Source organism: Cherax quadricarinatus, chromosome 57 (assembly GCF_038502225.1).
Source record: "Cherax quadricarinatus isolate ZL_2023a chromosome 57, ASM3850222v1, whole genome shotgun sequence".
Classification (NCBI taxonomy): domain Eukaryota; kingdom Metazoa; phylum Arthropoda; class Malacostraca; order Decapoda; family Parastacidae; genus Cherax; species Cherax quadricarinatus.
The window spans coordinates 14,303,999-14,316,766 of NC_091348.1; the positions used below are offsets into that span (position 1 = coordinate 14,303,999).

At 36.8% G+C, this 12,768-nt stretch overlaps 1 protein-coding gene across 2 annotated transcripts in view; it reads left to right on the forward strand.

The window, feature by feature from the left end:
- Nucleotides 1-12,768, forward strand: part of LOC128693387 (uncharacterized) — a 338,832-nt gene that overhangs the window by 146,060 nt on the left and 180,004 nt on the right. Inside the window, exon 2 of one of the 2 annotated variants that reach the window (XM_070097375.1) lies at nucleotides 7,293-7,307. The exons of the other annotated variant lie outside the window; for it this stretch is intronic. Coding sequence (XP_069953476.1) covers nucleotides 7,293-7,307 — 15 coding nt within the window. The remainder of the gene's footprint in view (nucleotides 1-7,292; nucleotides 7,308-12,768) is intronic. 2 annotated transcript variants of the gene reach the window in all.

Sequence of the window (12,768 nt, forward strand, 5' to 3'; positions counted from 1 at the left end):
AAGGGCAAAGAAGACCGCAGTCAGAGTATAGTCTAGGTGTCTAAAGACTGCAAACCTCACTCAAGAAAAAGATCTTGGGGTGAGTATAATATCGAGCACATCTCCTGAGGCGCACATTAACCAGATAACTGCTGCAGCAAACCTAAGAATAGCGTTTCGTTACCTCAGTAAGGAATCGTTCAAGACTCTGTATACTATGTACGTCAGGCCCATACTGAAGTATGCAGCAACAGTTTGCAATCCACACCTGGTCAAGCACGTCAAGAAATTAAAAAAACTGTAAAGGTTTGCAACAAGATTAGTCGCGGAGCTAATGGGATTGTCCTACTAAGAAAAGCTAGGGGAAATCAGCCTGACTACCCTGGAGGACAGGAGGGTTAGGGGAGACATAAAATACTGAGAGGAATTAACAAGGTGATCAAAGACACGATGTTCCAGAGATGGGACACGGAAACAAGGGGTCACACACTTGGAAGATGATGACTCCGATGAGCCAAAGGGATGTTAGGAAGTATTTCTTCAGTCACAGAGTTGTCAGGCAATGGAGTAGCCTAGAAAGTGACGTAGTGGAGGCTGGAACCATACATGGTTTTAAGACGAGGTTTGATACAGCTCATGGAGCAGGGAGAGAGAGGACCTAGTAGCAACCAGTGAAGAGGCGGGGCCAGGAGCTATGACTAGACCCCTGCAGCCACAAATAAGTGAGTGCAAATAGGTGAGTACACACACACACACACACACACACACACACACACACACACACACACACACACACACACAAACCACCACTCAGCGAGGATAACTTCACTCACTAAACACCACTCAGCGAGGATAACTTCCTCCTCACACACGCCCAGGAAAATTGCCCAACTCTGTGTGATAAGATAAACTGTCCAACAACAAAATTTAGAACGTTATTGCCTGGCTAAAAGCATGTTCGAAAATCATCCGGGCTTCAAAGATTATGTAATCTTTTATAAAAGACATACAAGATAAAAGTGGAGTGAACAATTTTACACAAAATACCTGATATGTGTAATATCCCATCATAATAACAACGATAATAAAAGAAAATAATAGCAATAATATTGATTGTTAGAAGTTACCAACACCGACCAGGAGGAATTCTGTCATTATTTTACATTTTTCAATATACACAACTTACATTCGTCACGGAATAAATAGTCATTTACTGAGAAAAGTTCTATTTCGGGAGATATAGGGACAATTATTATATTTAATAAGTGAGGAGGCAGACTGAGGGGCGTGTCACTCCTGGCTCAGTGTCAACACTGACGGGTGACGCGACCAGGTTAAGTTACCTAACCTAACCCAGCGTTACCTAACCTTACGTAAAATAGCCTGAACGATACCTAACCTAACCCAGCGTTACCTAACCTTACGTAAAATAGCTTGAACGATACCTAACCTAACCCAACGTTACCTAACCTTGCGTAAAATAGCTTGAACGATACCTAACCTAACCCAACGTTACCTAACCTTACGTAAAATAGCTTGAACGATACCTAACTTAACCCAACGTTACCTAACCTTGCGTAAATTAGCTTGAACGATACCTAACCTAACCCAACGTTACCTAACCTTACGTAAAATAGCTTGAACGATACCTAACTTAACCCAACGTTACCTAACCTTGCGTAAAATAGCTTGAACGATACCTAACCTAACCCAACGTTACCTAACCTTACGTAAAATAGCTTGAACGATACCTAACTTAACCCAACGTTACCTAACCTTACGTAAAATAGCTTGAACGATACCTAACCTAACCCAACGTTACCTAACCTTACGTAAAATAGCCTGAACGATACCCAACCTAACCCAACGTTACCTAACCTTGCGTAAAATAGCCTGAACGATACCCAACCTAACCCAACGTTACCTAACCTTGCGTAAAATAGCTTGAACGATACCTAACTTAACCCAACGTTACCTAACCTTACGTAAAATAGCCTGAACGATACCCAACCTAACCCAATGTTACCTAATCTTACGTAAAATAGCCTGTACGATACCCAACCTAACCCAATGTTACCTAATCTTACGTACCCAAGCTTTACGCAAACCTCACCAACCTAACCCAACGTTATCTAACCTTACGTAAGATAAACGATACCTAACCTAACGCAACGTTACCTAACTTTACGTAACATAGCCTAAACAATACCTAACTTAACCCAGCGTTACCTAACCTTATGTAAAATAGCTTGAACGATACCTAACCTAACCCAACATTACCTGACCTTACGTAACATAGCCTAAACGATACCTAACCTAACCCAATATTACCTGACCTTACGTAACATAGCCTAAACGATACCTAACCTAACCCAATATTACCTGACCTTACGTAACATAGCCTAAACGATACCTAACCTAACCCAACATTACCTGACCTTACGTAACATAGCCTAAACGATACCTAACCTAACCCAATATTACCTGACCTTACGTAACATAGTCTAAACGATACCTAACGTAACCCAACATTACCTGACCTTACGTAACATAGCCTAAACGATACCTAACCTAACCCAACATTACCTAACCTAATCTAAATGATACCTAACCCAAGCAAACGTTCTCTAACCTAACCTTAACCGAGCGATATTTATCCTAACCCAACGTTACCTAAGCTAAACGATGCTTTACCCTAGGAAACGTTATCTAACTTAACTAAACCTAACCTAACTAAACGATACATAACCCAAGCTAAATTAATGTCTGCTAAAATAAAAGAAATACTGAAGAAATATTTATACCATAACGTACATAGGTTAAATGTATTGAAAATTGTAAAATAATATCCGGGCTTTCCTGGTAGTTATTATTATTATTATTATTATTATTATTATTATTATTATTATTATTATTATTATTATTATTACTTTATTACTAATATTAGATTATTTATTATTATTATTTTTCCTAACAGTGCAAAGAAGAAATTTAGTTTACCAGGGAAATTTCGTGATGTAACTTTTCCTGGAAGTCTAAGGTAATCTGGCTCCAACTTTCAGATAATTAACACAATCACAATCTGCAACATAAACATCTGTGATACATCTGCATCAAACATCCGTAAAACACGAACGTCTGTAACATTTATTATATATATATATATATATATATATATATATATATATATATATATATATATATATATATATATATATATATATATATATATATATATACATTTTTTTTTTTTTTTTTATTTTTTCTTTTTCCAACAAGTCGGCCGTCTCCCACCGAGGCAGGGTGACCCAAAGAGAAAGAAAATCCCCAAAAAGAAAATACTTTCATCATCATTCAACACTTTCACCTCACTCACACATAATCACTGTTTTTGCAGAGGTGCTCAGAACACAACAGTTTAGAAGCATATAAAAATTTTGGATATTTCCTCATCTATGAACTCTGGACTACAAATTCGTAAAGCTCTCAAAAACATTGATGAGAAAACAGACAGTTTAACTCTTTCTTGATGTGAAGAATAATAGTGGACATAGGAACAGTTATTTGTAGGTTTTCTGTAAATTTTAAATTTGAATTCATTATTACCTTAACAATTAAAATATCTAGAAAAGGCAATGAGTTATTTTCTTCAAATTCAACAGTAAAATATATAGAATGGGCTAAGCTATAAATTTTACTGTTGAATTTGAAGAAAATAACTCATTGCCTTTTCTAGATGTTTTAATTATTAAGGGTAATAATGAATTCAAATTTAAAATTTACAGAAAACCTACAAATAACTGTTCCTATGTCCACTATTATTCCTCGCATCAAGATAGAGTTAAACTGTCTGTTTTCTCATCAATGTTTTTGGGAGCTTTACGAATTTGTAGTCCTGAGTTCCTAGATGAGGAAATATCCAAAATTTATGAAATAGGTAATGATTTGAAATACCCAAGTAATGTAATTGATAAATCTTTTAAAGTTGCTAGAAATACCTTTTACAATCCAAAAAGGGACAACCAGCCTTATTCAACTAAAAATATGTTGGTTCTCCCTTACCATGAAAACTTGGTTGATATGCCTTCTCTTCTTAAGACTTTTAATATTAAAGTTATATTCAAAAATCTTGATACAGTAAAAAAACTTTTGATAAAGAATTCCCCCCAAAATGCTGATGGATGTGACTATAAGATTCCTTGTAAAATTTGCGATAAAGTTTATTACGGTCAAACTGGTAAAAATCTCGAACTAAGATTAAAACAACATAAATATAGCATTAGAACTGGACAAGATTCCAATGCTCTATTTATTCATGTAAGAGATTTTAACCACCCAATTGATTTTCAAAAAGTTGAGAAAGTTGTATCAAGCAAGTCCACGGTCGACAGGAATATAATTGAATCTTGTTTCATAAAAAGCAGTTTTGACAATAATATGAATATTTTCTTTGGTTTATATAAATTAGATTCATTTATAATTAATAGAATTTGGGAAGAATTTAATAATACATTGGACAAATAATAATTTTTTTTAAATTTCTTATTTCTTGGGTAGAATAGTTTGTTGGTGGGTTGTATGAAGGACCTGTCTAGTTCGGCCGGCGGGCCTGCTGTCTCGCGTCAGGTGTTTTGTTGTTGTGGGATCTGATAGTAAGGTGTGGGCTACCCCTTTATATGCCTTCCTTTGATGCTTTACTTTCATTGTTCCTTAATAATGTGAGTAGTCACGAAAGCGCTTGGAACTTCTCTATTCATTCACAGTGGCTGTTTTGCATATATATATATATATATATATATTATATATATATATATATATATATATATATATATATATATATATATATATATATATATATATATATATATATATATATATATATATATGGTTGGTTCATGGTGTTGTTGGTTCATGGTGTTGTTGGTTCATGGTGTTGTTGGTTCATGGTGTTGTTGGTTCATGGTGTTGTTGGTTCATGGTGTTGTTGGTTCATGGTGTTGTTGGTTCATGGTGTTGTTGGTTCATGGTGTTGTTGGTTTATTTTGTTGTTGGTGTTGATGATCATTATGCTGCTGGTTGGTTTTGATATAAATATATATATATATATATATATATATATATATATATATATATATATATATATATATATATATATATATATATATATATATATATATATATATATATATATATATATATATATATATATATATATATATATATTTATATATATATATATATATATATATATATATATATGTATATAAAACCAACCAGCAGCAGTAACACAGTCATCAACACCAACAACAAAATGAACCAGCAATATCATGAACCAACAACACCATGAACCAACAACACCCTGCACAACATAATCTCAACGAACCATAATTACATTTTAACTCCTCGGATTAGACTCTCAAAATGACCTTAAGATTGTCTTAAAGTAGAAAACACGAAAATACTACAGATGTTCAGGTAAAAATACGAGGTTGTTTCAGATATGCAAAGAAAAAGAAGAAAATGCTGCACATATGCAGAGAAAACAGGAGAATATTACAAATACGAAGAGAAAAGCACGAGAATGCAACAAATATGAAGAGAAAAACACGAGAATTTGCAGATGTGTGGAAAAAAACACGAGAATGCTGCAAATATGCCTAGGAAAAAACACGAGAACGCTACAGATGTATAGAAAAAAACACGAGAATCTGCAGATATGTAGAGAAAAACACTAGAATGTTGCAAATATAAATGGAAAAACACAAGAATCTACAGATATGCAGAATAGTTCAGAAAAAAAGCAAAATACTTCAAATATAAGAGAGAAAAGCGAGAATACTTCACATCGACAAAAAAAAATTGAACACTTCATATATATATGATAAAAAAAAAATTATTCTTTTTAATATATTGAGTGAACCATTTTTTTTTTTTAAGAAATTCGTAAACATTTAAACTCTGCTTTAAAAAATCGTGTTTTTTTTTTCTCTTTTTAAGTTAGGAATAAACACCACAATGTGCATTTTCGAAAAATATTAATAATAGTAATGGTAATAAATATTGATGATTATTTTCACGTGTATAGGAAGAAAGTTAAGGTGTATTTGATAAACAGGAAAAACAACAGAGTGTAACAGATGTACAAAAAAGTTCCAAATGCTTTTGTCAACAAAAGACCCGTTGATGAACGAGCTTTAATTTGGGAGACAACGAAACGTTCAGTGCCGAGGTTCGTAAAGCCTGATAAGGCTTTACAATGAACGAAATGTTGTCCCAATAAAAGCATTTTTCTGTTGTCTACTATTGTCTACAGAACGCCATTAGGATCCGAATTCTTTCTTCTGTCTTAGAACGCCATTAGGATCCGAATTCTTTCTTCTGTCTAAGAACGCCATTAGGATCCGAATTCTTTCTTCTGTCTAAGAACGCCATTAGGATCCGAATTCTTTCTTCTGTCTAAAAAAAAAAATATATATATATATATATATATATATATATATATATATATATATATATATATATATATATATATATATATATATATATATATATATATATATATATATATATATATATATATATATATATATATATATAATTAAAATATAGTACAAAGGGGCGGGGGGAAAAATCTTGCAAAATTTTTTAAATCACCGAAATACTGTAGATATATTGCAAAATAAATAATTATGAGGACATTTATTGCTTTACATAATGAAGCTCAATAAAGCAAGTTGTTTCTTTGTTCTTTAATACTAATTACTTTTTATTTTATTTACATTATTACTTTTGCAGTTTCTTTATAATTTTCAAAGTTAGAGAGAAATGGGACTTACTAAACACTGTTTTTCCACATCTGTTTTCCTAGTCTTTCTGCCTTTCTGTTTGACCGTTGACTTGTACATCTGTTTATCTACCTGTCTGACCGTTAATTTATGTACCTGTCTATTTATCTATCTGTCCATTTATCTACTGTCTGTTTATTTACTCGTCTGTTGCTCTGTGATCTGCCTGTTCGTCACTGCTTGCTCCCTACACCTTCCATGTTTTCTTATTTATTATCTACTTCTCTGTTTCATGTTTTAATATATCCATTTAAATAATGAATAATGATTATACTAATAATGAAAATAAATTTCTCACACATTAACCATTCCCAAATCTGTTGATATGTTATGTGTGCGTGTGTGTGTTATGAGTCAAGCCTTGTGTGTTAATGTGACTTCAGTTCTCTAGGACTTAGGAGAGTATCCAGACGATTATCATCAACTTGACACTGATGTTATTCTCCCTTTTTTTTGTTTACTTTCCAGCAACATGTGATGAAAGTAAGTCCAGCTTCAAGTCTCCCTCCCTCCCTCCCTTTCTCCCTCCCTCGGCGGCGCTAATATACGCCTGGCACTTTTTTTTTTTTTTTACCTTCTCGCCCTCGGCGGTGGCACTTACATACGCGCGGCACTCTCCTCCCCCCATTTTCCCCATTAAGTAGTTTGTATTTAGAGTTATTACACCTCCCGTAGCTGCGGTAATGCTCACCTCCCCCCCTCCCCCCACTCCCTCTTCCCCTTACACACACACACACACACACCCACACACACACACACCCACACACACACACACACATACACACACAATTTATATATATTGTATAAAATAACTGTAATTTGATGAGTAAGACCTATGTGCAACAGATGGGCATCTTTACTGTTGAAACGTTTCGCCTACGTGGTGGGGTTCTTCAGTCAAATACAGAGAATGGATTGAAGGCAGAAGTGACGAGGTAAAGATGGTGTAATCAGTCCACCATTCTTGTAGCAATGCTTTGATACTGTCAGTCCATCAGTCTGGTGAAGAGTTTAGCTCCGTGGTCTAAACTCTTCTCCAGGCTGAGGGACTGACAGCCTCACACTCGTCTCCAGGCTGAGGGACTGACAGCCTCACACTCGTCTCAAGGCTGAGGGACTGACACCCTCACACTCATCTCCAGGCTGAGGGACTGACACCCTCACACTCGTCTCCAGGCTGAGGGACTGACACCCTCACACTCGTCTCCAGGCTGAGGGACTGACACCCTCACACTCGTCTCCAGGCTGAGGGACTGACAACTTCAAACTATTCCTACAAGGTTGATGGACTTATTACATCATCTTTACCTCATCACTTCAGCTGCCTTCAATCCAACCTCTGCATTTGACTGAGAAAACCTACCACGTAGACGAAACGTTTCAAGAATCAAGAAGCCAACTGTTGCATGTGTCTCACCACACTATATACTGCTCCAGAGAGAAGAATAAATACATACCTGGAGTTTACCTGGACAGAGTTCCGGGGGTCAACGCCCCCGCGCCCCGGTCTGTGACCAGGCCTTGGAAAATACTATTTATATAGACCATACAAAGGTGTTATTAAGAAAAAAAAACAAAGAATATAAAAGATAAATACAAAAAACATTGTTATAAGGAGAAACTTTTGAAGAGAATACAGAGATAGAAAAATAAGAAATAGTAAAAAATCGGCAAATAATTAAATGATAAAAGAGAGAAGGAAGGATTTTCTAACACTGCGAGAGACCTCAGTAAAATGTGGCTTTAACCCGCAATGTAAACTAATAAAGAGAACAATGAAAAAGAATAACTCAAAAAAAAAAATACCGTATTTTCCGGCATATAAGGCGCACTTTTCTTCCCCCAAAAGTTTTGGAAACTCACCTTGCGTCTTATATGCTCAAGGTCAAGATTAAGGGTAGGCTTTGTGTTACGCTTGAGCGTAAAGTAAGAGGGTAATTAACGCTTGAAAACGATTACTGAATTACAGTTACGATACTTCTGTTGTGCGCCTTATATGCCGGAAAATACGGTATATGTGACTTTTTTGTGTGTACTACAGCTATAACGAAGCGATGATTTAAAACAATTACGGAAGAATATAGATAAACTGAGAACATGGAATTGGAATAATGATAATTTGAATTTGATAATGACAAATGTCACATCATAGAAATGGTTGAAAACCCAAATAGGCACCATAAAAACTACACTTTGTGTGATAAAACATTAAGAACCAACCTGTAGTGAAAAAATTATTAAGGTGATTATAGAGAAAATCATATGTATGTAGTAGTGAGATGTTATTCTAGTGTGTTACGTTCGCTAGGCAGGTGAAATATCTAGACACGAAAGACACATAAGTGGTCCATATGTGCCGTACTTATCAACTTGTGTGTTACTGCGTACCAGTTTTAATATAATCTGATCATATTCTTAGTTTGAAAACATCTTGCTAATTTAAAGATGGCGAAATGTTTAAAAAAAAATTATTAATAACACTTGCAAGAACAAAGTATGGTACGGGTGGGGTTAGAATCCATGCTGACGCACTGGTTTGGAGGTTTAACACTCACTCACCACGAGTTCTAACCCCACCCGTTATGTTTGTATGTTTGCAATCGTGTTATTACGATTTCGTGAGTTATGTTGTTCTGAGGTGTCCGCACGCTGATGATTATATATATGATGCTATGAAATCACAGGAAACAGGTGATATTACAATATACAGAACAACCACTGTAAAAAAAAAATAGCGAAATCCCAAGCGCTTTCGTGATTTCTCACAGTTCCTTGATAATGTGAGAAACCATGAAAGTGCTTGGAATCTCGCTATTTTTTCACAGTGTTTGTTCTGCGCACACACACACACACACACACAGTCACACACACACACACACACACACACACACACACACACACACACACACACACACACACACACACACACACATACACAAACACACAGAGTGTGTGGGGGAGGTGCCCTAAAATTTACATAAAATAGAAAATTCCCCTTTTTTTATCAAATTCAGCCTCACAATTTTGACTTACTTTCGTCTTTTATATCACTTATCATTGCTAATGTTTATATTATTTGTATATGATGTTTATACCACCGATCGCTTCCAGCAGACAAGTGTTATTGTGTTGTGATGGTGTGTAGTGCTGGCTGTCTCTGTTACTGGCCCACATATTCATTACATATTTTTATATTTTTTGTATATATATATATATATATATATATATATATATATATATATATATATATATATATATATATATATATATATATATATATATATATATTCGTACGCATGTGTATGAGTGTGAGTGTTGGCGTGTGTGTTTGTATACTCACCTAGTTGTGGTTGCAGAGGTCGAGTCACAGCTCCTCTGTGTGTGTTTGTGTGTGTGTGTGTGTGTACTCACCTAGTTGAGGTTGCGGGGGTCGAGTCCGAGCTCCTGGCCCCGCCTCTTCACTGATCGCTACTAGGTCACTCTCCCTGAGCCGTGAGCTTTATCATACCTCTGCTTAAAGCTATGTATGGATCCTGCCTCCACTACATCACTTCCCAAACTATTCCACTTAATGACTACTCTGTGGCTGAAGAAATACTTCCTAACATCCCTGTGATTCATCTGTGTCTTCAGCTTCCAACTGTGTCCCCTTGTTACTGTGTCTAATATCTGGAACATCCTGTCTTTGTCCACCTTGTCAATTCCTCTCAGTATTTTGTATGTCGTTATCATGTCCCCCCTATCTCTCCTGTCCTCCAGTGTCGTCAGGTTGATTTCCCTTAACCTCTCCTCGTAGGACATACCTCTTAGCTCTGGGACTAGTCTTGTTGCAAACCTTTGCACTTTCTCTAGTTTCTTTACGTGCTTGGCTAGGTGTGGGTTCCAAACTGGTGCCGGATACTCCAATATGGGCCTAACGTACACGGTGTACAGGGTCCTGAATGATTCCTTATTAAGATGTCGGAATGGTGTTCTGAGGTTTGCTAGGCGACCATATGCTTCAGGAGATGTGCCTGGTGTTATACTCACCCCAAGATCTTTTTCCTTGAGTGAGGTTTGTAGTCTCTGACCCCCTAGACTGTACTCCGTCTGCGGTCTTCTTTGCCCTTCCCCAATCTTCATGACTTTGCACTTGGTGGGATTGAACTCCAGGAGCCAATTGCTGGACCAGGTCTGCAGCCTGTCCAGATCCCTTTGTAGTTCTGCCTGGTCTTCGATCGAGTGAATTCTTCTCATCAACTTCACGTCATCTGCAAACAGGGACACCTCAGAGTCTTCCTCCCGTCATATCGTTCACAAATACCAGAAACAGCACTGGTCCTAGGACTGACCCCTGTGGGACCCCGCTGGTCACAGGTGCCCACTCTGACACCTCGCCACGTACCATGACTCGCTGCTGTCTTCCTGACAAGTATTCCCTGATCCATTGTAGTGCCTTCCCTGTTATCCCTGCTTGGTCCTCCAGTTTTTTGCACCAATCTCTTGTGTGGAACTGTGTCAAACGCCTTCTTGCAGTCCAAGAAAATGCAATCCACCCACCCCTCTCTCTCTTGTCTTACTGCTGTCACCATGTCATAGAACTCCAGTAGGTTTGTGACACAGGATTTCCCGTCCCTGAAACCATGTTGGCTGCTGTTGATGAGATCGTTGCTTTCTAGGTGTTCCACCACTCTTCTCCTGATAATCTTCTCCATGATTTTGCATACTATACATGTCAGTGACACTGGTCTGTAGTTTAATGCTTCATGTCTGTCTCCTTTTTAAAGATTGGGACTACATATGCTGTCTTCCATGTGTGTGTGTGTGTGTGTGTGTGTGTGTGTGTGTGTGTGTGTGTGTGTGTGTACTCACCTAGTTGTACTCACCTAGTTGAGGTTGCAGGGGTCGAGTCCAAGCTCCTGGCCCCGCCTCTTCACTGGTCGCTACTAGGTCACTCTCCCTGAACCATGAGCTTTATCGTACCTCTGCTTAAAGCTATGTATGGATCCTGCCTCCACTACATCGCTTCCCAAACTATTCCACTTCCTGACTACTCTGTGGCTGAAGAAATACTTCCTAACATCCCTGTGATTCATCTGTGTCTTCAGCTTCCAACTGTGTCCCCGTGTTGCTGTGTCCAGTCTCTGGAACATCCTGTCTTTGTCCACCTTGTCAATTCCTCTCAGTATTTTGTAAGTCATTATCATGTCCCCCCTATCTCTCCTGTCCTCCAGTGTCGTCAGGTTGATTTCCCTTAACCTCTCCTCATAGGACATACCTCTTAACCCTGGGACTAGTCTTGTTGCAAACCTTTGCACTTTCTCTAGTTTCTTTACATGCTTGGCTAGGTGTGGGTTCCAAACTGGTGCCGCATACTCTAATACTCTAATATGTGTGTGTGTGTGTGTGTGTGTGTGTGTGTGTGTGTGTGTGTGTGTGTGTGTGTGTGTGTGTGTTTGTGTGTGTGTGTGTGTGTGTGTGTGTGTGTGTGTTTAAGCATGTTTTTTATTCATGTTACATGCAGTGACCTTCGCCAAAATCATACGAGCTTTGTGCTTGTGTCCATGCGTGCTCTTCCCACTGCATGTATGTTGCATGGATACATGTATGATGCATGGATACATGTATGCGTGCAAGAATACATATATGCATGCACGTTTGTGCACACACCAACCTACTTACACAAATCTAAATGGTTTCCTGTTTATGATTTTCTGAATAATGTATATTTTCAATGAATGTATAAGTTTGTTTAGATAATTACATATGTATGGAGCATTATATATATATATATATATATATATATATATATATATATATATATATATATATATATATATATATATAATGTGCATGATTAATTAATTTATTTGCTAAAACATATGTTATTCCCATTTTTTCATTCTGCATTTTTGATATATATAAAATATTATGTGTGGTGTATTCATACATTTGTGTATTTCCA